The 26410-nt window shown below is 44.7% G+C and overlaps 1 protein-coding gene across 1 annotated transcript in view; it reads left to right on the top strand.

The window, feature by feature from the left end:
• Positions 1-26410, top strand: part of MORC3 (MORC family CW-type zinc finger 3) — a 684179-nt gene that overhangs the window by 433774 nt on the left and 223995 nt on the right. Inside the window, exon 13 of the mRNA XM_085621291.1 lies at positions 22949-23054. Coding sequence (XP_085477417.1) covers positions 22949-23054 — 106 coding nt within the window. The remainder of the gene's footprint in view (positions 1-22948; positions 23055-26410) is intronic.

Below are 26410 nucleotides of genomic sequence, written 5' to 3'. Positions count from 1 at the left end.
CTTGCATTCCATCTTCGGGCAGCCTGACTCCACCGGCGCGCCCTTGGGCCCCGCGGACTCTGCTGGGGGCTCTAGGCCTTCGATGCCTTCGACTCCGGGGCCGCAGGGGCCCCGAGGAACCAGACCTGCATCCAGATCATCCTCGTAACACCTCTTCCGGCACCAAATCCAGTGATGACACCCCGCCGCCTCCGACGCCAGTTGTGTTCCCAGCCATATTCAGCCTCGGCCTCCCCCTCATTGAGGACACTGAGCCAGACCAACATCGTCCGACGTCGGGACCGGCGCCGACCGGTACTTTTGTACCTCTGTTCTCCCCTGATATTTCCTACCACCCTGATTGGCTACCAGGAGAGGGCGAGGAGGACAGGGAGGGGTCTGTGGACCCTCTTGCAGACCAGTTAGAGGAACCGGACTGGAGAGAGGAGTTAGGTGACACCAGTGGTCTGGACACCTCCCCAGACCTTAGCATGCTTTCTCCCCCTACCGTGGATACGGAGGAGGGTGTGTCTTACGTTGTGGTGTTGCGTAGGGCAGCCGAGGCCTTTAACCTTGAGTTTGCTACGGTGGCGGTCAGGACTAACCTCCCGAGCTAGGTGCCTCAGCCAGAAGCGGCCTCTTCGGAGCCCCTGCTGCCGTTCAATGAGGCCCTTACGGACATCCTTTTAGGCACTTGGTCCAAGCCCAACACAGGGTCTCCTATTGACAGGATGATTTCCCACCGCCCGGCCCTGGGCGACCCCATTTTCCTCTCCTCGCATCCTACCCCACAGAGCTTGGTAGTCCAAGCCTCAACGTCCAAAGGCGCATTCCCTAACGCACCACCTGATAGGGAATCCAAGAAGCTGGACCACTTTGGGGAGAAGATGTTTTCTTCCTCCAGCTTGGGACTGCTGTCGTTGACCGCCGCATGTCTATTGGGCCGTTACTCCCACTTGGTGTGGGTCACAGTTGCGCAGGTGCTGCCACAGTGCCCGGAGGAGGTCCAGGCCGTGCTCTCCTTTGATGTTGCTAAAGGGAGAGATGCAGCAAAGTTTGCCATCTGGTGTGTGCTGGACACCGCCAACTCACTGGGCAAGACAATTTCCACGTCGGAAGCACTGAGACGCTACACCTGGTTGAGGTCCACTGGCTTCTCGTTGATGTCCAAGCAACGCTTTTGAGCATGCCCTTTTATGGCCGTTGGCTGTTTGGCGACAAGGCAGACAACGCGCTTGATCGCTTAAAGGATTCTAGGGCTATGGCCAGATCCTTAGGCCTCGCTTCCACCTCCTGCCCAGCGCAGTCTGGTTTTCGCCCCTTTCGTGGCTACGGAAGGGGTGCCCCGCCACGTTCCGCCCAGAGCTACAGGCCTGCGCAAGCTGCCCAGCCTCTGCGCGGCCAGGGACGAGGATCCCACTGCTCTCGGTCAGGGGGCCAGTGGGTGGGCCAGTGCACCAGTGCCCCCTCTGCAGCAGCCTTCAAACCCTCCTAGTCCAGCCTTTCAGGTCCATCAATCGCCAGTGGGCAGCAGGATTCACCATCACCTCCCCCACTGGCTCAACATCCCGTCAGACAGGTGGGTTTTGCAGAAAGTCCGAAGGGGCTACTCCCTCCCTTTCGAGACTACCCCTCCATCCATGCTACCTCAATTCCATCACATCTCGGAGGATCACCTGGTCCTTCTCCAGCAGGAAGTTACGGCTCTCTTGGCCAAGGGAGTCATCGAGCAAGTTCCTGCCCCAGAAGTAGGTTGTGGTTGCTATTCCCAAAATTTTCTTTTGCCCAAGAAGGATTAAGGCCTGCTTCCTATCTTGGATCTCAGGAACGTCAACCGCTTCCTCTGGAAGGCGAAGTTCAAAATGTTGACATTGACTCAGGTCCTGTCTGCCCTCGACCCGTGAGACTGGTTGGTAGAGTTGGACTTGTAGGACGCTTATGTTCGCATCCCCAGCCCACCGGCGTTACCGACGGTTCACGGTAGGCCACAAGCACTTTCAGTTTACCGTGCTCCCCTTTGACCTTACCAACACCCTCGAATGTTCACGAAAGTGATGGCTGTGTTTGCAGCTCATCTGCGAAGATCAGGAGTTCCAGTCTTCCCCCTAGCTCGACGACTGGTTGTTGAAGGCGGGCTCGCCCCAAACAGTCTTCTCTCTCCTCCAGACTACGGCGGACCTCCTGCATCCGCTGGGGTTCACTATCAAAGTCACACCTGATTCCCTCTCAGAAGCTCCTTTTCATCGGAGCGGTTCTGGACCCGATGCAGTTTCGGGTTTATCCTCCTGAGCAGCGAGTCAGGGATATTTGGGCTATGATTCCGATCTTTCAGCCTCTATCCCGGGTTTCGGTCAAAATGACTCTGAGGCTGCTGGACTTCATGGCCTCCTGCATCCTGCTGGTCAGAGAATGCATAAAAGGGGAGAATCGCCATGGAAAATGGTAACTGTTCCCTTTAAATTCTGCACTGAGTGCCACTGAAAGGTTGCCAGGAAGGACAACCACAAATTCTGCAACCCCTGCCTGCCGAGAGACCACAGCTCAAAAAGCTGCGAAGAGTGTGCCAAGTTCAGACCGAAAACCTTGAGAGAAGCAAAAGCAAGACCTCCACACCAAAGAAAGGGAGCTCATCACTGAGGGACCTTCGACTGAGCAAGGAGGATGATATTGTTAAGGACACCGAAGTGGCCCAGTCGGAAGGCTCTGACATTGAAGTAGAAGGAAACCAGCCGGCAAAGAAGCCCAAAGAGGGAGTGCTTCGAAAATCTGCTCAAGTAATGCCCAAAAACATTCTCTGGCTGAGCCAAAGACGTACGACTTGTAGCTGCATAAGATCACTGCGACGCCGAGACACTCAACGACCAACACGAATTTGTAACCAAAAGAAATCCACGGGTCCCTAAAAAGACACCAATGCTGGTAGTCTCTTAGACAAACCTTCGACATTGAGAGGCAATTGAGAGGGCTAAGGAGGACTCTGTGGGCATGCAGAACCCATTGATGCTGAAAAACGAGCTCTCAAATCCTTTACTCTTTTTGTTTTTGTTTTTTAGGGTTCAAACACATCAATGATGGAATTCCATATCCCTTTTGTAGACTCCAGGGAAGAAAAGCAAGGTGACCTCAGAACACTGGAAAACCCCAAGCTGTAAGAAGAGAGACAATTAATGTTCTTCTATGAGGAGAATACAGAGGATGAGGGAATCTTCCAGGACACCAAAAGCAGTGGTGAGAAGTGACAGGACCTCGAAACAGATTCACCAGAGAAGCCTGTCGACACATACCCCTCGAGGCCATCGCCATCCGACAAGATTACTATGTATAATGCTGTTGACGCGAATGCTCCACCATGAAACTTGATCTCCCTTCTACCTTGGAGTACATCCGTTTTTTCATGTGTCCTTACTGAAGCCGGTGGTCACCGAGACGCGGTTGTCAGTTCAACCTGCTCCTGCGGTAGTCGACAATGAGCTTGAATATGAGGTGGGAGCAATTGTGGACAGCAGGAGGGTGAGGCGTAGATTGCAATACTTGATTCACTGAAAGGGGTATGGTCTTTAGGATCGTACCTGGGAGCCTGCCAGTCGTGTACATGCCTCTCGTCTGTTAGGTCTCTTTCATAGGTGCTACTCATGGAATCCCGAGCCTTCCAAGAGGTTTCTGGGGGGGAGGGGGCGGGTTGTGCGGTCGTGAAGGCTCCGCCTCTGCTGTAGGCTGCAGTGGGAGCGGTGCTATGTGGGCTTAAAACGATCCTAAGAATGCTTAAGAGCGCTTTCGCTTTCTACTCGGTATGACCTACTCTTCCACGTCCGGTGCACCTACCTTTGTTCTTCCGGTTAACTCTGAATCACACTGTGTTCGGCGTTCCCCCGTTGGGCTGGTGCAGTGGTTCGTCTCTGCTCCTGTTCTTGTCCTCTATGTCTGGGTCTCTGCATCGGATCTTTAGCTTCCTGATAAACCTGCAAAGAAAAAACAAACAACCTAAAGAATTTGGGGTACACCAATAAGGCAGCAATGCGCTATGCATTGGCATATTTTATAGAAGCTTGCAAATACTTATCTAATTATTGTCCCTACAACTTTGGGGGTTCGTATTTTTTCTGTGCACTTTTGAGTGGAGCTGTGAATTAAGAAACAGCATATTAGTGTTTCCTGAAGTCAAGGAGACCTGCATGGTTAGCCTGCATATTTTTTGTTTTTCTTTTTTTTAAAGAGGATATACTGTGTTCGAGGCATGTGTGTTGTAGATACACATGCTTTGCATACTCTTGCCATCCAGTGTTGGGTCCGGATGTTTGCAAGTTGTTTGTCTTCGAAGAAGTCTTTCCTAGTCACGAGGTAAGGTGACTCCTCCTTTTGGTGATAGTGCCCATGGTTATCGACACCATTATTGGATTGTTTTTTTCCACCATCGGGTTCGGATGTATATTGCTATGCTCCCGTTCGAAACCGTTTTTCGGGTTCCCCTCTACGCGCAATCCTCTCTACCTCAACGGTATTGTTTCTGTACGCGTTCCCACTTCTCCGCGTATCGTTTCGATATCGGAATCGACCTTGTATCGGAAAGCTTTGTGGACGGCCTTTGATGCCTAACCGTGATCGGTTAGCTCTCAGTCAATGGATCGGACTCTGTTTAAATTCTGTCCTCGGTGCCATGCGAAGTATAAGTATCGGCGCACCGACTCAGACGAAGTGTGCAACTTCTGCTTGTCACCCGAGCACAAAGAAGAAAATTGTGACGCTTGCAGATCAAAGAAGACTCTTCGCGATAGTCGGGCTTGACATCGGGAGATGCAGCGTCAAAGCATCGAAGACAGGCCGGACATCTTCGATAAAGACTCCGGTCGAGAAGATAACGAGGCATCAGAGGAGGAGGAGGAAGACTTCTCCAAACAAGATTCAGGCACAGAACTCGAGATTGACCTAGACAACGAAGAACTGCAGCAGGGTCAAGGTTATGTAAGTACCGAAGACCCCTTGCCCCCACAAACTATCTTGAAAAAACATAAGGCTTCGGAACCACCTCTGCCTTTGGCCAAGGTCAGCACGCCCCGGCCTCTGGCCCAGCACCGAAACCACCAGTCAAGCCTTCCTGCTCGGGACCGAGTCGACAAAAACCCTCCTAGGAGCTGAAAGCCTCCGGTTCTAAGCATAAGCCCGGCTCGCAGCCGAAATCCCCTGCGCTGAAAGCCAAGCAACCTTCGGAGCCAAAACCTTCCGCGACGAAAGGCCAGCCTACGTCGGCACCGAAAACACCGGCACAGAAAACTTTGGCACCAAATCATAAAGGTACCCCTTTGGATCTGAAAGTGGATATTATTCCATTAACACCTGACCCAAAGCAAAAAAGACTGCATATTAACCCTGATACTGGTCATATTTACATAAAACCACCTCAGAAATGCAAGCTTTGAGAAGAGTACATTTCTTACAAAACCCTCTTGAAGAAAAAAACTGTGGCTACAAGTCCTTTTCATTTTCCATCGCCCCCACCTCCAACACCTCTGTCACCACCTGAGAATCCTTTGCAGATTACACCTCAAGATTCTCCTCAATCTCATCACGTAGATGATGATGCAGATGATGGGGGATAAATATTCCAATAGATCCATGGACAGTTTACACAGTGGATTCCCCAGGTGACTCTGATCCAGACTTGTACCCAACCAAACCATCTCCTCCAGACGACAATACATCACACCATGGACTCATTGCCAGGGCTGCACATTACCATGGGGTAGAGCTCCACAAACAATCATTGGAAGAAGATTTCCTGTTTGAGAAACTAGTATCCACACATAGGTCATCACAATCACTCCCAATGTTTAAAGGCATGATCCAATATGCTGACAAATTTTTTAAAGACCCAGTCAGAGCCTGCATCTTCACTCCTAGAGTGGACAAAAAATATAAAGCCTCTCCTACAGACCCCATCTTTATCAAAGGACAATTGCCTTTAGATTCCCTAGTGGTTTCAAACGCTCGTAAACGAGCGAATTCTCAAACTTCAGGAGATGCTCGTCCACCAGATAAGGAGTCCAAACTAATTGACGCTTCTGGCAAGCGCATAGCTGCTCAGGCAGCAAGTCAATGGCGCGTTGCAAATACCCAAAGCCTTTTAGTAGGTATGACAGGGCATACTTGGACAAAATGGAGCAACTTCTCCAATTCCTCCCAGATGAGGAGAAGGCTAAAGCACAGGACTTGGTAAATGAGGGTAAGCTCATTTCTAATTCCTCTATTCGATCTGCTCTAGATGCTGCAAACACCGCAGCTAGGGAGATTAACACCAGCATCAAGCTCAGGAGACACGCTTGGTTAAGGATTTCAGGTTTTAAACCTTTGGTCCAACAATCGATCCTTAACACACCCTTTGGGAAGGCACACCTATTTAGCCCTAACGTTGACGAGGTGTTAGAAAAGATGAAAAAGGACACTGATGTCGCTAGATCTATAGGAACACTTCAAACTGCATCCAACAGAAGTTCTTTTCGTTGCTCTTTATACAGAAGAGGGCCAAAAACAACATCCCCAGTTCGAAATGCCTCCACTTAAAAAGGTAATAACCAGTCCTCCCTCCAGAGTTTTTTTTTGAGTAGGTTATAGAGGCAACAACTTCACGGGTAGGGTAAGTGCAACACACCTCATAACTCCCCTTCCCCCAACAAACAGTGACTTACCCATGCGCCCCCACTCCCCCTTATTATACCACACCTGTCGGGGGAAGACTTCACCAATTTCTTCCCATTTGGCAGTCTACAACATCAGACAAATGGGTTTTTGGAATTATTCAACATGGTTATTGCCTGGAGCTTTCCAGCAATCCCCCAAACATTCCACCACGATCTCACAAGTTATCTCCAGAACACATAAGCTTATTAAAACAAGAGTTCCAGTCCCTCTTTCTGAAAGGGGCAATAGAGCCAGGTCCCATACAGTACCAAGGCTCAGGAGTTTACTCTCTGTATTTTCTCTTCCCCAAAAATGGACGGTTCCCTAAGACCTATTTTAGATCTAAGAGAGCTAAACAACTACATACTGTCAGAGCATTTTCACATGCTGACACTTCAACAGGTGCTCCCGCTTTTACAAAGAGCAGACTTTGTCTACTCTAGATTTAAAAGACTCATATTTTCATGTTCCAATTCATCCGGCTCATCTCAAATACCCGAGATTTGTGATGATAGGCAAGCATTACCAGTTCAAGGTACTTACCTTCGGAGTGACTACAGCGCCAGAGTTTTTACCAAATGCCTGTCAGTGGTTGATGCTCATCTCAGAAGACAACAAATTCACGTCTTCCCCTATCTAGAAGGCTGGCTTATCAAACCTGGCACTAACCAGAACTGTCTGCAACACACACAGATCACAATAGAGCTACTTCACCAACTGGGTTTCACCATCAATGCACACAAATCTCACCTGCATCCATCACAAATACAGTCTTATCTAGGAGCTACTCTAGACACAGTAAAATCTCTAGCCTCTCCCAATGTAGCCAGAATACACAATATTCAAGCTACCAGCCCAACCAAGCATTAGCAGCCAGAGTGTTCATGGAATTACTGGGAATGATGGCGTCCTGCATCGCAATTGTACCGCATGCGAGGCTTCACATGCGCCCCCTACAAGAATGCTTAGCACATCAGTGGAATCAATCACAGGGTCTATTGTCCGATCTAGTGTTGGTAGACGGCCGCACCCGTCGCGTGCTGCAGTGGTGGAACCCACAAAACTTACCAGCAGGCTCTCCTTTCATCAACCCTGTTCCACAAATCGTGCTCACAGCAAACGCATCTTTAACCGGTTGGGGGGGGCTCATCTCAAACATTACACAATACAAGGCATGTGGGGCAACAAGCACAGTACTCTCCACATCAACTGTTTAGAGCTCTTAGCTGTTTTCCTAGCACTCAAAGCTTTTCAGACTTGGCGCATAGCCAAAACTGTCCTAGTCTGAACAGACAATATGACAGCAATGTATTATGTGCAGAAGCAAGGCGGGACACACTCTCTCCAACTGTCAACACTCGCTCAAGCCATTTGGAATTGGGCGATCCTTCACAAGATTTATCTTCTGGCAGAACATTTCCTAGGAGTAAACAATCAAATTGCCGATCTCCTCAGCAGGAGAAGACAAATTCATGTGTGGGAACTTCACCCCCAAGTTCTCCTTCCTTACTTCCAACAGTGGGGGTTTCCACAAATAGCCCTATTTGCCACAGCCGAAACGCAAAATGTCCAAACTTCGGCTCCAGGTAACCACACCCGCTATTAAAGGGCATGCCTACGCTTTTCTGCCTCTCCCGCTCATTCCATGGGTGGTTCGGAAACTCAGGCAAACATTTCTCACACTAATTCTGGTAGCTCCCATATGGGCTTGTCAACCTTGGTACACCACCCTGTTGGAGCTGTTACTAGTTCCACATCAAAAACTACACCTAAACTCCAGTCTCCTCACACAGAGCCAAGGAGAAATCAAACATCCAAATCCCAGAGAACTGAATTTAGCGATCTGGCTCCTGAAGTCATAGAGTTTGGTTAGTTAAAATTACCACCAGACTGTATGAATATTCTAAAAGAAGCAAGAAGGCCTACCATCAGGGCTTGCTATGCCGCAAAATGGAAAAGATTTGCAGTATATTGCAATAGCAAGAACATCAATTATTTGGATGGTTCTATACAAAAAATTATTTGTTACTTGTTACATTTGCAACAAACCGGTCTGGCTTACACGTCCATTCGTTTGCACCTTGCAGCAGTTGCTGCGTACTTACAAAATAGACAACATTTGTCACTATTCAGAGTCCCAGTAATCAAGGCCTTCCTGGAAGGCTTAAAAAGGGTAATACCACCAAGGATTTCCCCTGCTCTAGTATGGAATCTCAACATTGTTCTCACATGGCTCATGGGTCCCCCTTTTGAACCATTACACAAGTGCCCTTTGCAGTTCCTCTCATGGATAGATTGCTATCACATCACTGAGGAGAGTTGGTGAGCTACAGGCATTAATGTTAGAAGAACTTTTCTTTCAGATACATAAAGATAAGATAGTTCTCCGTACCAACCCAAAATTCCTTCCCAAGGTAGTTTCTGCTTTTCATATAAACCAATCGGTTGAGTTACCAGTTTTCTTTCCTCAACCTGATTCTGTGGCAGAACACGCTCTTCACATGCTTGATGTTAAAAGAGCTTTATGTAAAGATCCACTCCAACACAGGATAAATGTTGATGATCTTTATTTGTAGCAAGTAGAACACGTACCTCCAGCTTACTCTTCCAGCATTACAGTACTAACTCCCCCCTTCAAAGATCAACATTCTAACCTAGCAACACGTCCTACATTCCATTATTGAGAAGACTCTACACATCTTCCCCCTTCCATATTTTACAAATAACAATAAAAATAGGAAGAATCATACAATAAGAAATTATGAGCACGTCGCTATACATCTAATACAAACACAACAGAAGTAACATTAATCTCCTACATTCAGATCTGGAGCATTACATTTAGAATCATTACCTGCGCTCCAAGCAGAACCATCAGTCAAGATGAGAATGTCCCTCTTCACCATTTTGATTTGTATCGGTTGCGAAAATTTACTTTCACCTTTTATGACAATTCCCCCTCGTTTTATGACAACCCATTCTCCAACCTTCAAATCATGATTCTTGACACCTCTCTTGGTATTGTAATACCTCGCGGCAGCATCTTGTCGTTCCGTCACATCATTCTTCACCGCCTCACGATCAACCCACGCACATTCTTTGTTCTTAAGCCAACCTGTGACTTCTTTCATACCTGGCTCCTGTCCCTTAAGAGAGACGAAAGGTGACACTCCTGTCACTGAATGTGGTGTCACTCTATACGACCACACCAATTTTTTAAGTTCTTCTGACCACGATAAACCATTAGAAATAGAGAGTTGGATATTATCCATTATCAAACGATTAATTCTTTCCACCAAGCCATTGGCTTGAGGCCTGAATAATGCAACCCTCTCATGATTGATTCCCATTTTAAAGAGAAACTCTTGCATTCTTTTAGAAACCAACTGAACCCCATTATCCGACACAAGTGTCTTGGGTATCCCCTCATTCATGAATATTCTTTCCATAAATCCAATCACTTTCTCAGTTTCAATACAATCGGTGCTCTCAACAACAAACCATTTAGAGTGATAGTCTACCAAGACCATCAAGAATTTGCTACGTGAACCAAGTTTGAAAATGGGGCCTAAAAAGTCAATCGCTACCCTTTCCCACGGACACATAGGAAACTCTGGACAAGCAAGCGGCAGTTGCCTTACGACTTTCGTCTTGTCGCTTCTTGCACACGCATAACAATCCTTGACAACATCTTCAATATCATTGTCCATACTGGCCACCAAAATGACTGCCGAACACGCCTCTTAGTCATGTTCCTGCCCAAGTGTCCCTCATGAGCTATGTTCATTATCTTACCTCTGAGACCAATTGGTGGTACTAATTTATTTCTTCTCCATAGTTTTCCTTCACTTACACTTAGTTCCGCCTCAACATTCCAATAACCCTTAAGACGAATATCCTGACTATGACTGTCTTTCCTTCCTCCCGATACACATTCCATAACTTCTTGTAAAACCACATCGTTCAACAAAGCAGTCTCCCATTGACTTTGTCAAACGCCTGCTCATCATTGCACTTAATCACATCTACCCTATCATCCAAATCCACATCAACAACATCCACCTGCATTCTGGACAAGCAATCTGCTACGACATTTCTTAAGCCCTTCATGTATTCCATTTCAAAATTGTATTCAATCACCGATAGAATCCACCTAGAAATTCTTGGTGTAACGTTACCTTCCAAACCTCTACCACCCTTAAACAAGTGTATTAAAGGTTTGTGATCAGTACGAACTTTGAAAGGTAACCCCCAAACGAAATAGCGGAAATGCTTAATTCCCCAACAACAAGCTAAAGCTTCTTTCTCTATCACAGAATACGATACTTCTGCACCTTGCAGCCTTCTGGATGCAAATCCGATAATTCTTTCATCACCATTGTACACTTGAGTTAAAACAGCTCCAATGCCAACGGCACTAGCATCTGTAGTGATAAACGTTTTTGCATTCACATTGAAGTGTCCCAGTGTAGGAGCATGGAGTATACAACATTTTATAGACCTAAAAGCTTCGTCACACTTTTTGTTCCAATCAAACACAACACCATTTTTCATTAACGGTCTCAGAGGTTCTATTTCTGTAAATCCATTCACAAACTTGGAGCAGTACTCTGCTAGTCCCAGGAAGGATTTCAGTTGTTCCTTATTGAGCGGAATGGGAGCATCACTAATAGCTAACACAATGCTCTTCTTTGGTCTGATCCCTGCTTCGGATATCTCATGACCTAAATACGTTACAGAACTTTTCCTTAGTTGACATTTTTCTCTCTTAATTGTTAGCCCATGCTTCTCCATTCGTTTTAAAACTTCATCCATTACCTTATCATGATGTTCACTACTTTTCCCTACGATCAACACATCGTCTTGAAAGAATAGAACATTGTCTAACCCAGAAAACACTTGTTGCATAACCCTTTGGAATACCGCCGAAGCAGATGCCAAACCAAACGACATCCTGTAATAACGAAAGGCTCCCAGCGGTCTTACTAATGAAGTGAGATGCCTTGATTCCTCGCAAAGATCAATTTGGTGGTAAGCTGATGACATATCTATCACACTGAAGATAGCCCCACCCCCCATAGCAGTTAACATCTCAGAAATGTTAGGTAGCGGCTGTCTATCTACCCATATATTGCGATTCAAGTCGCGCAAGTCCACACACATACAAATTTTATTCCCATCCTTGGGGGCGACCACAATGGGTGCCAACCACTCTGAAGCTTCAATGGGTTCAATAATCCCTTGATCTAACAGCTTGTTCAATTCCTCCTGGAGGGGCCCTCTCATTAAGTGAGGAACATTCCTTACTTTATGAACAATCGGTATGGAGTTTTTCTTTAAAATGATCTTGTGGGAAAGATTTGCTAGTTTTCCTAACTTGTCAGAGAAGACATTTGAAAATGTTTCCATTACATTCGTCTCATAATTATCAATATTGTGAACAAAGGTGGATTTAACTGTCTCACTAGCATTTGGATTTAACATTATACCCAGATCCTTTTGATGACGCCAACCAAGCAAATTAGATCCTTGTTTCGTTAAATATACTCGCCCATAAATTTTTTCTTTTGCAAAGCTTATTAACATCCACTTGAACCCTAATATCTCTATTGTCCTGCCACCATAACCTACAGCTTTAATGTCGGGAGTATTCCAATCTTCCATTCTGCTCCTCTCTCCCCACACTTCGAGATACATATCTTTGGACAACAATGTATACAGGCTTCCAGAGTCAATCAACATTTTCACATTGTTCATGTCTAAGCCGATTATAGAATGAGGCTTTTCCAACTTATCCGTGCTTTCCATAGCAATGTTAGCATCATTGACAACATTACAACTTCCTTCATTAGGAAGTGATAAGCCATCCACACACAGCATCAACTCATGAATACTTTCACAAGTATCATCAATCTCTTGTACATATTGAGTCTTGGAATTGCATACCTTGGCAAAATGTCCCCTTTTTCCACACGCTCTACAAACAGTATTTCTGGCCATGCACTTGGTGCTTGAAGCTATATGGCCAGGAGCTCCACACCGATAACATTAAAAATTGCATGTAATAGTCGCTGGAATCGTATTTCTTGAACGTGTAGTGGTCACAGGTATTATCTTATTTGTACGAAAAGTTTCCACGGGTTTATCGGGAGGTCTAGATTCTATCTTCCCTAAACCTTTTACTGTTTTAGTTTCGTCAACACAAGCATGGATTTCTAATCCTTTAGAATTTAACTCTTTTGGTATTGCCTCCTTCTGTACTACCGAACTACTACACTTCTCCATTTCTCTTATCCAAAGATCTGTAAGTTCAAGCCCTTTCGCTATTTGTATTGCCTCTTCTAATGTACAATCTTTGATAAGGAGTTTTTCGCGTACCCTTTTATTATTTGTACATCTTACGATTTGGTCACGTATAAGTGAATCCCCCAGTCCTTCGAAACGACAAGTTAGAGAAAGCCCCCTTAAAGCAGCCACATAAGTGGCTATGTCCTCATCTGGTTTTTGTATGCGACAAAAAAACTTGTGTCTTTCTAGCACAACATTAATTTTAGTTTTAAACCTCACTTCTAACATCTGCATACTCATTTCATAGACATTGTTGGGTTGACCATCACCCATTACCAGGGAAATCTCCGGCAGATCTTCATATAAACGCCGGCCTTCTACACGCAGGTGATGAAGCAAAATGGCTTGTTTGCGTACCGGGCCATATTTGTCTGCTCCAGTTGCCAGGATATATGTTAAAAATATTTTTTTCCATTCCTTCCAAAGAATGGGAGGATCCCCAGGACTGGGAAGAAAGGAAGGAGGAGCTGCTAACCCTTGGTCTGACATGAGTAATAGGGGGTGGGAGATAGTATGAGAATTTTGAGTCCACTTAACAGTTTTATGATTCGTAAGGCACAGTATAATTAAAATTCACATGTGGAAGAAATAAATATTAATAACAGGATTAAAATAACAAATTACTGTTTATATAGCTTGATAGTTCAGTCGCTGCAGAATTGCGATGAGGCTTCCTCTCTAAACGAAGAACACGACGAAAGAAATCTCGAAACTGGTTCCAGGAAGTAGAAACGTCGGTTGGGTACTTTCCCAACCATCCAAAAAGGCCGCCGTGCGTGCTGTGCATGTCGCGCGTCGTTTTTCTGAGGCTGATTGGGCACACAAAACCAGGAAATGTGAATCCTTCTTCGTTCTCCCGCACGCATGTATCTTGCGCACAAAAGGGAACGCGGATGGACAATTGAAAGATGCAGCTGTGTTTCACGAAGAACGGTTAGTACAAATGTCGGTTGGTTGATACGATGTGTGAGCGACTTTCTATACGGTATTTCGAAATCCACACAAAACAAGAGTCAAGTCCAATTTTCCAGCGCTGCGCGCTCACACCAAGCGAAGATGACAAAATGCACTTAATTCAAATCATCTAGCGAGTGCGGTCAGGTTCAATTCCCCCTGCGTTGCACAAACACACGAACCAAGAATTACGATGTGCACTCAGTTCCACTCATCTAGCGAGTGCGGTCAAGTTCAATTCTTCCGTGTTGCACGCGCACACGAATGGATGAGTACTCTCATTATCCAGTGAATCACACCCAATGTATGGAAGACAGTATATATCCCGTTCTAGATAGTCAGTGATGGTTCAGATTAAGTAAATGCACTTAGGTTCAGGTGATACTGCGATGTTACACAGCTCTCTTCAATTGTTGAACAAAGTAAACATTGTTGGTATTGAAAACATGAATGCTGGAAACGCCGTAGAAGTTGGAAGAGATCTTGAATTCAAACAAGACACAAAGTACATACCCGACCTTAGTATCTTGATAATTTATCCAAGGAAATACAGTTTTCTTTCTTGAAGCAGTGGGTTCTTCTTTATATGAAATTTGATTAATCGAGGGGTGGAGGTACTTGCAGTCTGCCCCCTGTGCAGATCAAGTCCATCATCGCCAATGTAAAGATCCACTCTAACACAGGATAAATGTTGATGATCTTTATTTGTAGCAAGTAGAACACGTACCTCCAGCTTACTCTTCCAGCATTACAGTACTAACTCCCCCCTTCAAAGATCAACATTCTAACCTAGCAACAAGTCCTACATTCCATTATTGAGAAGACTCTACACTTTACTATACTACATAGGTAGAACAAAAGACTTTCACAAATCAAAACTGTTTGTTGCATTTGCTCCACCCACAAGGACAATCCTATTTCAAAGTCTAGTATTGCCAGATGTATTGTGAAATGCATTCAAACTTGCTATATTAAAGCTAAAAGAAATTTAACCATACCCCCTAGAGCGCATTCCACTCGCAAAATAGGGGCGTCAGTGGACTTTTTAGGCAACATCCCTCTAGCTGACATATGTAAGGCAGCTACATGGTCTACGCCACACACATTTACCAAACATTATTGTGTAAATGTGTTAGCATGTCAGCAGGCTAATGTAGGCCAAGCAGTACTAAAAACACTATTCCAAATAACTGCAACATGTACAGGTTAGCCACCGCTTTGGGAGTATGCTGCTTTATAGTCAATGCAAAGCATGTGTATCCACAGCACACGTGCCTCAAACTGATAATTTTACTTACCCAGCGAGCATCTGTTCTTGGCAAGTAGAGCTGTAGATTCACATGCGCCCACCCGCCTCATTGGGTACCTGTAGTTGTTGCAGTTCTTAATTATACATTCATAAGCATGAACATCTCTATACTAAACTTACTTGCTCCATTCTCACCCTCTTGCTGGAAAACAATCTAACAATGGAGTTGATGATCATGCTCACTATCAACGAAAAGAGGAGAGTCGCCTTACCTCGTGACTAGGAAAGACTTCGAAGAAAAACAGCTTTCAAACATCCGGACCCAACACTAGATGGCAGGAGTATACAAAACATGTGAATCTACAGCACTACATGCCAAGAACAGATGCTTACTGGGTAAGTAGCATTATCCTTTTACTCACTAGTCATTTTGCTTCGGAATGTATATGAACCTTTGGGCTATTTTTGACTCCCTACTACTTACTAATAGGTGAGTGGTTTGTGTATACATGTGTATATGATTTTCTGGTTGTTCCTCCAGGGAGAGATTATAATCTTTCTTTACTTTCTCTCATATAGAGTGCAACTAAAATCTTGTGTGCACGGTCATTGACTTATAGTGGAAGAGGGGAGCTAAACAGGTAGCCAGGCTTTTATACTCAGATTCATGTTCATGCATTGATCCTTACCTGTTTATACTGAGTACGTTGAGGGACACATCTTCATTTCTTTTCCCCCTGGTTTTCCCTCTTCCCCCATCACACCATTATTGCATTGACATTGTTGGGCGGAATTGGTGGATGAGGGACGTTGGGATCTTTTCTTCTACCGCTTGCATAAAGTTCCTGCAGAAATGCATGTGAGAGTAAACAGCTGTTGTAAAAAGAGCAGCAGATAAGTATGAGGTACAGTTGGAGGAGGGGTGGACATATGCCTAGAAACACTCCTGCCATCTACCTCCCAAAGCTCCCAAGCATCCAGGATCTAGAAAGGGAAGCTTTCAGGGAACCAGAATCCGGCAAAACTGTAACACTGAGAACTGAAATTAAGTGCAAGCACTCCTCCAAGGCCCTGTAAACATCAAGGGCAAACAGTGGCTGATTCAGTCATTGTGGTCACGGTGAGAAAGAGAGCCGGGGTGAACAAAGAAGGTGACGCAATCCCAATATAAAGTCCCACAGGACGAGGAAGTTTCAAAGCTCAGCGTCACATCTACCTCAATAGCAACCAGCTCCGCACCAAAACTCACAGCAACAATAGGAGTTTCCACCACCACAGTTTCGGGACAGAGGAAGGGGACAACTTTCAAGGGGAGTGAGCTCTTCCAGCATTTAACTCCACCCAGTAGCACCCCCAGCACATAACACCAGTGGAGGACAGAATAGTAGAGTTTCCACAGAAATGGGAGAAAGTCACATCAGACATGTGGGTTTAAACATTATACAACATGGATACTGCTTAAAGCTGCTTAGAACACCATGATTTACACAACTAAAAAACAGAACACACTCGAAGGAGGAAAAAGCATGCCTTTAAGGCAAAGTGGAAGAAGGAATATAAATGGTTCCCAACACAGACATAAACCAGGGAAACTACTCTGCATACTTCCTGGTCCCAAAATTTGACCAATCACTTTAATCAGTTTTGGACCTCGGGTTCTTAAACAAATTCATAAAGACACAAAAATTCAATTTGACTTCACTACAGGAAATCATCGCACTACTACAGGGAGGGGACCACTAGGCAACAATTGAGTTGAAGCATGTCTACTTACACATCCACATCAATTGAAGGCACTAGCAATTCCTAAGCCTTGTCGTGAACCAAGTGCACTACCAATTCAAAGTACTTTCCTTTGACATAGAATCAGCACAGAGGCTCTTTATCAAATGCCAAGCACCAGTAGTAGCATATCTCAGAAGAAAATGGATACACATTTACCCATACCTAGTCGACTAGCTAGTAAAGACAAGCTCATTCTCCAAGTGCAAGAAGAGAATGGTCATTGATATATTGTACAAGCTGGGATTCACGATCAATGGAGAAAAATCGCCACTATCGGAGAGAGAAAAGGTATTCTTAGGACCCAGGATGAACACTGTGGAGGTAAGCCTTTCCCAACCTCAAGAGAATATAGGTGATAACCAAGCAAGATCACCTCTACCACAAGGAGCAGTCTGAGGTTGAAGACAGTGGGAAGGATGACGGGCATGATGGCCTCTTGCATTCCCCTGATCCAACACTTAGAATTACACAAGACAGCTCCAGAAATTGATCCAAAACCAATGGTCGCAGACAGCAAACATATGAGAGAATCTAGTGGTTGTAACGCAAAAAGTACAAGAGGAGATGGCACGGTGGAACATAGCAGTGGGAAGGCCTTTCTTGCAACCAACCCCAACTGGAACCGTTACCACAGATGCATCCTTGGAACTGGTTGGGAAGCTGACTTGGAGAATGTAAGCATCAGTGGGCGATGGAAGTCACAGTACGCAACTCAAAACATAAACATTTTGGAGTTAGTTTTACCTAGTCCTAAAAGCATTCCTGGCTCAGATCTAGGGGAAGTCAGTGCAGGTCCAAACGGACAACATAAGCATGATGATCTTCCTAAACAAACAGGGGGGAGAAGGTCACATGCACAACCCAAGCTAGCACAAAAAACTTGGAGATGGGCCATTCAAATAAAGAATACTGTGACAGTACAGGTGCCAGGAGTAGAAAACATGGAAGCAGACAGGCTACAGTCTCGCATGAGTAGGGGTTACATCAACAGGTACTCTAAAGGATCTTCAGGCAATGGGGCACATCAGAGCTTCATTTGTTTACAACAGCTGGAAAAACAAAATGTTGAGACTCATGCTAGCCTAGCTGATATGAGGTAATGCCCCGAAACTGGTCCCAGGATGCCTGTTTTCGGTCCAGGCAGGTCCTGGCTTTGCAGTTCGTGCTGGAATGTTCCATTGAGGCACAGGGTCAAGACTGATTTGCTTATAGCTGGGTGCAAACTGGGGTGGCGTGGTTAGCAAATGAACAATGGATCAAACCCAGATCTTTGTCACTGGGGGTGAATGTTTGCATTGTTCAGCATTCCTTCCATCATTTGTTCCTTGAGACTTCACATCCAGGCACCCACTCCACCACTCCCTCGGAAATACCCTGTCAATAAGCTGTTCAGAGAAATTTGCCTAGCCTTTTCTGCTAGTGATATCCAAGTACTAGCAATCACAGATGACTCTGATCCTGGTTTGTCCACAACGGACAAGACAAACTTCGTTTTCAGACCTCGTAGAGATGGCTTAAGAAAACATAATAAGGCTACCAATCCGCCACGATCTCCTTTCAGTGCAAAAGGTGATGGTACAGTACCCAACACCAAGCAGCCTGCGTATAGAAACATGGCTCCTGAGGACATAGAGGTTAGACACTTAAACCTGCCAAAGAGATTAATGGAAGTTCTGAGAGCGGTTCGTTGGACGAGCACAAGAAAATGTTACACAGCCAAATGGACAAGATACGTTGGGTTGTGCAAAAAGGAACAACTGGAAGAAATCGGAATGCAAGATACAAACTTAATCAGACACCTAATGTATTTATTTGGCTAAAACTTGACTTACGCCTCCCTAAGAGTACAGTTAGCGGGAATAGTGGCCTATTATCAGGAGCCATATAGGGAGAAGTTTCTTCACCGCACCAGTAATTAAAAGGTTGCTGAAAGGATCAAAAAGGATAGCCCTGCCCAGAGCGGCACTCATGCTGATTTGGAACCTCAATCTGGTCCTATCACAGTTAGTGAAGGAATTTTTTGAACCACTGCGCAAACTAGAACTCAAAATCTTAAGCCTGAATGCAGTATCCAAATCCCAATTACCCCACTGTTCAGGGTAAGCAAACTTCAAGCATTAGCAATCCAAGATTCCTACCTACAAATGCACAAGGATAGCATAGTTCTGAGAACAAACCCACTCTTTTTTCCAAAGGTAATATCACAGTTCAATTTCAGCTCAGCAATTCAACTATCTGTTTTTTTCCAAGACCCAATGACTAAAGCAGAAATAACACTTCACATGCTAAACATACAAAGGGCAGTGATGTATTACAAAGAGAAAACAGAAGACTTCAGGAAAGGCAACTAATTTTTGGTATTTTTCCCAAACCAAAAAAAGGGTTCAGCAGGAGCTTAAGAGCACCATCGCGAGATGGATAGTACAGACAGTCCAAACATATCACAAAAATGTGGGCGTATATTGAGACAAGACCTAGAGCACACTCCGCAAAAAAGAATGGAGCAACTCTCGACTTCCTAGAAAATGTCCAGCTAAGTGACAAAAGTAGGGCAACCACACGGTTTATACGTTCACCAAACTCTGTGTCCACGTTCAAATAAATAAGAAGTTGGCGGTGAGACGGAATACTAAAAGCCTGTTTGCCAGTTCAAGCTCATTTCAACCCAACCTCCAGGGGTGAACAAGGATTCTGCTACAAAATTAACGCACAGTATGTGAATCTGGAAGAGATTATGCTGCAAATCTAAATGGCTACTTACCTGTAGGAGTAATTTTGCAGCTCAAATAATTTTCCGGATTTGCATACAAGCCACCCACCTACCTAGGAAATGAGGTGCAACATGACCAAGGAGTAAACGGACAAGAAGGAGAATGTTTAGCAGTAAAAGGGGATGCCACAACAAGCCAAGTCACAAGAAGGGGAAAAAAGAATCTGAGGATGACCACCATTGTACACAGGATTCCGGGCACACATCTAACATCAGATGGGTACTTCCCAGATGCTGCCCTTATGCAAAAAAGAGACTAAGAAGTAATCCAGACCCAACCACTAGGTGGTGCTGTAACGCACAGCATGTGAATCCATAAAATTCTTCAAAGTGCAAAACTACGCCTTCAGATAAGTAACCATCTTGTTTCCAGTCCAGGGAGGACCTGGCTTGGCAGTGCGGGCTGGACTGTTCCCATGAAGCACGGCCAAGACTGATTTGCATATGGCCAGGTCTAATCTGTGGTGGCATGGTGAGCAAAAGAATGATGGGTTTAACCCAGATCTCTTGACTGGGGGTGAATGTTTTGATTTGTTCTGCATTCCGCCCATCAATTGCGTCTCTTTTGCTTTCACGCCCTGAGTGCGCCAGGTATGCCCAGACGTGGGTCCTGGGCTCACGGTGCTACTGGAATCAAGCTATCCTGGCTGATGAGGGGTGAAACCCCGAAACCGGTCCTAGGATGGTTGCTTCTGGTCCAGGGAGGACCTGGCTTGGCACTTTGGGCAGGACTGTTCCTAAGAGGCACACGGTCAAGACTGATTTGCATATGGCCAGGTCTAAACTGGGGTGTCATTGTGAGCAAAGGAATGATGGATTTAACCCAGATCTCTTGACTGGGGGTGAATGTTTTGAGTTGTTCTGCATTCCGTCCTTCAATTGTGTGTCTTTTGCTTGGAGTAGTGGATGCTATTCTCACCTCGGGAGGCCCTTTGATAAAGTCTGTTTATACTGGCCAAAGGGAGGAGTTTGTGGCTTGGTGCGGTAACCGCAAGCTTGACCCTTGCAATTCAAGCTTTGGATGTTCTTTGGTTTGTTCTGTCTTTTTCCCACCAAGGTCTAGCAGTGGGCACTATTGGAGATTATTTATAGGCGTCTTTGGCATTTTTACATTTGCTAGACTAACCGGCCGTGTTTAAATCACCTGAGGATTATAAAAGGCTTGACACACTTTTCCTCCCTGATGCCTTTAGCTTGGTCTTGACATTTCTCATGCGCACACCCTTCAAACCTATGCATAGCTGCTTGCTGCATTGCTGACTTTAAAGGCTATCTTCTTCATTGTGATCACTTCGGCTTGTTGCATGAGTGAGCTTCAGGCACTGTCCATTTATCCACCCTACGCCTCCTTTTTTCTGGTTAAACTGGTGTTGAGAACTTGGGCAGCCTTCAGGCCTAATGCTATGACTTTTCCACGTTGTGCTATCACCTTGCCTACATTCTTTACCCCTCATCACCTCTCGAAAGAGGAGGAGAGACTTCATTAGTTGAGCCGAAGAGGCCTTAAGCGTCTATATTGATCATAATAAGGACTGCCATATGGACAGTCAGCGTTTTGTGGGAATCTCTGAAGAGAATAAAGGAAAGACTGCAGAAGAGGACCCTGTTGTGGTAGATAGTCCTCTGCTTTAAGATCTGCTCCACACTGGCCAAGAAGCAACCACTGCATGATCAAGGGACCATTCCACCAGGCTAAGGTTTTTATCATTGTTTTGGCATGCGGACTGCCTTTCCTTGACCTCTGCCAGGTTGCTATATTGGTGCACACGTTCAGTAAGCACTACTGCCTTGACAGTCCGGTTCAGCAGGTAGGGCATTTGGCCCGCTTGGTCTTAAAAGGCTTTTTGGTCTGATTTTGCTCCACAGACCTTCCACCTTGGAGGTACTACTTTAGCATCTATTGTAAGGTGAGAAATCTGCAGTTAGAGGTATCCATCAGAAGAACTAGTTACGTACTTTTGACAACTCTTTCTGGTGGATACTCTATCAAACTGCACTGCCTTCCACCTGCCTGATTTTAGTTTCCTCTTTTTAACCTCTACAAATGTACCAAGTTAGGATTCTGCTTGCTGTTACTACCAAGTGCTCATGCTCTGCCTTTGAGGGCATGGTAAGAGGCAAGAAAGAAAATGTCAGTGAGCAGGGGTGACACTTATTTACAGCTGTGCTTCATTACTTCAGGGTCGGTATGGAGTCGGCACAAAGGTTTTTTTAATCTTTGCCAAAACCAATCTTACGGTGGTCTTGTAAATTTGCCAAGGAAGTTGAGCCCTCTACTTCCACCGAAGGGACCATTCCTTCACTCTTACTGTCAAACCTACATCCCAGGGTTACCCCTTGTCTCTTATTGTATGTATTCTTTTGTATTTGACATTCCTGCAGATTACCATAATCGTTCTTGTCCTCTTCTGTCATGTTCTTGTATTCATTTTTGCAGTTCCCTGGCTTTTGTGACATAAAATGGAGTTGACATTTGGGATGAGGGTGGTATCTCTTCTACCAAAGGCTCTAAAACCTCCGTCGATTTAGAGGCAGTGCTAGGGTTTGGAGTCTGACACCCCTGACCACTATTTCAGGAGCTCAAGTCCACTTTGCCACATTGCACTATTTCAAAACCGGAGTAACTTGTTAGTCAAACTTGCAGTTAAGTTATAGCAACCCTCAAATCTTTTCTTGTTGTGTACTCACTCCTCAGTACCCTCCTTGGAAGCTTTTTTATTGCTTTGCTATCAGTTTAGCAAAGCTAATGATTTTGACGATCCACTGCTAACAGTGGTAGACAGCGTTTGTATCCTCGGCATATTTGTACTGGTGACCCACCAATCACTTTTATTCCATTTGAACCCTTTGATGCAACAGTGTATGACTACATGTAGGTGCTTGTTTGAGGGGTCTCATCTAGGCCACATGGTGGATTATTTTTGTAGATTCTGATGATGTTCAAACATTGGACAGGTTCACGGCTTAAAAATGCTTAATGGTAAAAGCCATTTTTTGATCCTTCTGCTGCACAATCATTTCAGTTACGCTGTTCTGTGTCTCTCTGAATGGTACCGGAATTAGGAAAACATTGTTACAGGGCAGTAATCTCTTTATGCAACGTTTTTATCCAAGTTACTTTCAAGGATAAAGAAAGATATTTCAGCTGTGCGTGCTTTCATTTCACTTAAATGATATTTTTTCCTGTGCAGAGATAGAGAAAAGCTTAAGAACCTGCGACTGGAGGAAATGGAACGTTTGGAGCAAATGCACCATCAACACCACCACCACCACCATAATACAGAAGACAGCGCTCCGGTAATGCTGATTGTACTGAGGTGTTAGAATGGCTTGGAAGTAACAGAGAACTGTTAAACTTTGATGTAAATTTGTAAGTCTTTCTGCATAGAGCAGGGGTCTCCAGCCTTTTGTGTAGTGAGAGCTACTTCTGGTCAGTGAAAATCGTTGTGAGCTACTAAACCCCAAACAACTCGCGCATTTTTCCGAGAGTCCTTCCACGCCTAGTTTAATTGACTCATTAAGCCTAATTTTTTCAGAGCCCACTGTGGTTTGAACACAATAGTTAAGAGTTCCCTAGAAACACTGAAAGGAATGACTTTGGATTTGTGTTGCCAAACCTCTTTATGACCTTTCAATTAATAGCCTCAAAATCAGGACCTTTCAATAGCTGTCACTGAAATAATAATTGTAATGCAGCTCATTTAGCAAACAAGAAAAGCAATCTTACCTTCAATGTGGAACTGTGTGATGTCCTCTAATGCTGTGTAATCTGGTAGCCTGGCGGGGGCAGTTCTGAAGAAGTCATTATAGTAGTGAAGTAGTCACAGTGTGTGGCAGTCAGGCTGTGCAAAGCTTTGCTGAATCACGATTGCAGATGGATTCTTCTACTGTAGCTTTGACAAGATCGCGGTGTTTTTCAGGTGACAGAAAAGCTGAACTTCAGCTTTGTTTGGATTGGAAAGTACCGATTTTGTCCTCCACTCTGAATTCTTCAGAAGGTTCCGTTTTGACTTTAAGGTTTTTATGGCACCAGTCATGTTCGCAGTTGTATTCTCATTGCTCACTTTACTTTTTAGGGGTATCAGTAAACCAGGACTGCAGTACAAATTGCTTTGTTCTTATTCAACTAAAAAGAACTTTGAAAGATGCTGAAGATTCTTCTCCTTAGCTCTTTTTTATCTTGATGTCAATACACCAGGCCTCCAGTAAACACTTGAAAAAGTGCTGAAGATTCTTCTCTACAACTACTTTTTTCTTGGTGTCTGAAACCCAGGCCTTAAGTACACGTTGCTTTGTTCTTGTTCATCTACTACTAACTGTTAACAACAAAAGGAATTTTGTAAGATGCTGAAGATTCTTCTCTATAGCCATCTTTTTTCCTTGTTCTCAATAAACCAGGCCTCCAGCAAAAACAGCTTTGTTCTTGTGCATCTAATACAAATTTGGAAAGGGGCTGAAGATTCTTCTCTCCAGCTACTTTTTCTTGTGTTTGTAAAACAGGCCTGCAGTGCACATTCCTTTGTTTTTGTTAAACTAATAAAAAAAACTGGGGGCTGAAGATTCTTCTCTGCAGCGACTTTAATCTTGGTGTTCGTAATGAAACAAATACCTAGATTTGGGATTTCACCAGGAACTGTCATTGAACAAGTATTGATTGTGAATGCTTTCAAATTATTTCAGTGAGAGACCTAACACTGCATGGTGTCCACTAATCCCTTGTAATCTGGGGTGTAGCTTGAGAGTCATTTAAATGTTCGTCAGTCAGACGTGTGCGAAACTTAGATTTGAAGAAGTTCATATCTGAAAATGCTGATTCCCAAAGATAGTTAGAGCCAAATAGGGAAAAAAGTTTCAATGCAGCTGTGTGGATGTTCTTAAAATTTTCAGCATCCACAAGACTCCAGAAATTGTCAGATTGCCTTGATTTCAATTCAATGTCATTTTGAAGTGTGACAATCTCCATTTCCATTGTGGCAGACTCAAGGTTCAAAAGCACACTAATTTTCTCTGAAATTTCACTAACGTCCACTTCCATGAAGGGGTTTGAAGTGAACATCACACAGGGCTCCAGTTGCTCAAAATCATTAATCTGTTACTGAACTTGATTAAGCTTCATGAGGAGGCTACTGTATTTTTCTATATCCAGGAGCTCAGCCTCAGCTTTGTTTTCTGAAAGGATTTGGAGCACAGAGGGAAAGTGCTGCATCTTTCTTTTCTGTACATGCTGTATGAAAAGGTTAAGTTTTGATTTGAAAGTTTTCACTGAACTTACCATGTTGGTTATTGTCTTGCAACTCTTAGTTCAATGCATTTAATTTTTCCGAGACATCTGTCAAAAAAGCTAAATCGAGCAACCATTGAGTGTTTGATAACAGTGTGGTATCTTCATTTCTGTAGTAGGGGATCTCTGTGTATAGTCATAATCTATGAATAGTCCCGCCCATGTGCGCGGACCCCGGAGCAATCAAAATATCTCTTAAGCTGTCCTGCGTTTGCAAACCTGCAAAGACACTTAAGAGACAGACAAAATAATACAGCCTAATAACAATATGGCTGCACTGGCCAGCACTTCATCTGAAGCGAACACAAAAGCCAAAATAAAGTTTAAATGTCATTTTTATTCACATCTGACATGTTCCTTTATTGTAACACACTCCCTTCACCAAAATCCCTTTAAACAATAGAGAGGAAGGGGTGGACAAACAAGCCCTATAGGCTGTCATTATGTGTCTGCTAAAAGGATACCGTGCCTTTAAGGAACTCTCCAGAGACCCCCGGTTTCCCAGGATGCACAGCCAAAGCAAGTTACTTTCAGTTCTTTTTTCCGGCTCCTGCTAGCAGGACCCTGGAGCTTGAGCTCTACCCTTTTGGGTGGATATTTGGTTAATAATTGTTTTTTTTGATAAAAGAAGTTGTTCATTCGACGTCTAGAGCCTTTCTCTGCTGCATCCTGCAATTTGGTGCAGTTTGACCCACTCTTAGCATGGCTTTATTTGATAAATGCAAAAACCAAAGGAAATGATGGACGGAGTGTTGAACATTGCAAGCACTCACCCCCAGTCAACTGATCTGGGTTTCATCCATCACCGTTCTTTAGCCCACTCTGCCACCCCAGTTCAGACATGGCCATATGCAAATCAGTCTGACCCTGTGCCTCATGGGAACAGTCCAGCCCGAACTGCCAAGCCATGTCTTCCCTGGACCGGAAACAAGCTTCCTAGGACCGGTTTCTGGCATTTCAGCCGTCTTCAGCCAGGCTTGCTTGAATCCAGTGGCAAAGTGAGCAAGGGACTCACGTCTGAGCATACCCTGCCAACTTATGGCGAACAAAGCAAAAACCAAAGGAAATGATGGACGGAGTGTTGAACATTGCAAGCACTCGCCCCCAGTCAACTGATTTGGGTTTAATCCATCACCGTTCTTTAGCCCACTCTGCCACCCCAGTTCAGACATGGCCATATGCAAATCAGTCTGACCCTGTGCCTCATGGGAACAGTCCAGCCCGAACTGCCAAGCCATGTCTTCCCTGGACCGGAAACAAGCTTCCTAGGACCGGTTTCTGGCATTTCAGCCGTCTTTAGCCAGGCTTGCTTGAATCCAGTGGCAAAGTGAGCAAAGTGGCTTGGCAGTTCGGGCTGGACTGTTCCCATGAG

The sequence above is a fragment of the Triturus cristatus genome, chromosome 8, assembly GCF_964204655.1.
Source record: "Triturus cristatus chromosome 8, aTriCri1.1, whole genome shotgun sequence".
In the NCBI taxonomy this organism is placed as follows: Eukaryota; Metazoa; Chordata; class Amphibia; order Caudata; family Salamandridae; genus Triturus; species Triturus cristatus.
The sequence above is the reverse complement of the archived record's forward strand: the minus strand, read 5'-3'. Positions and strand labels throughout refer to the sequence as shown.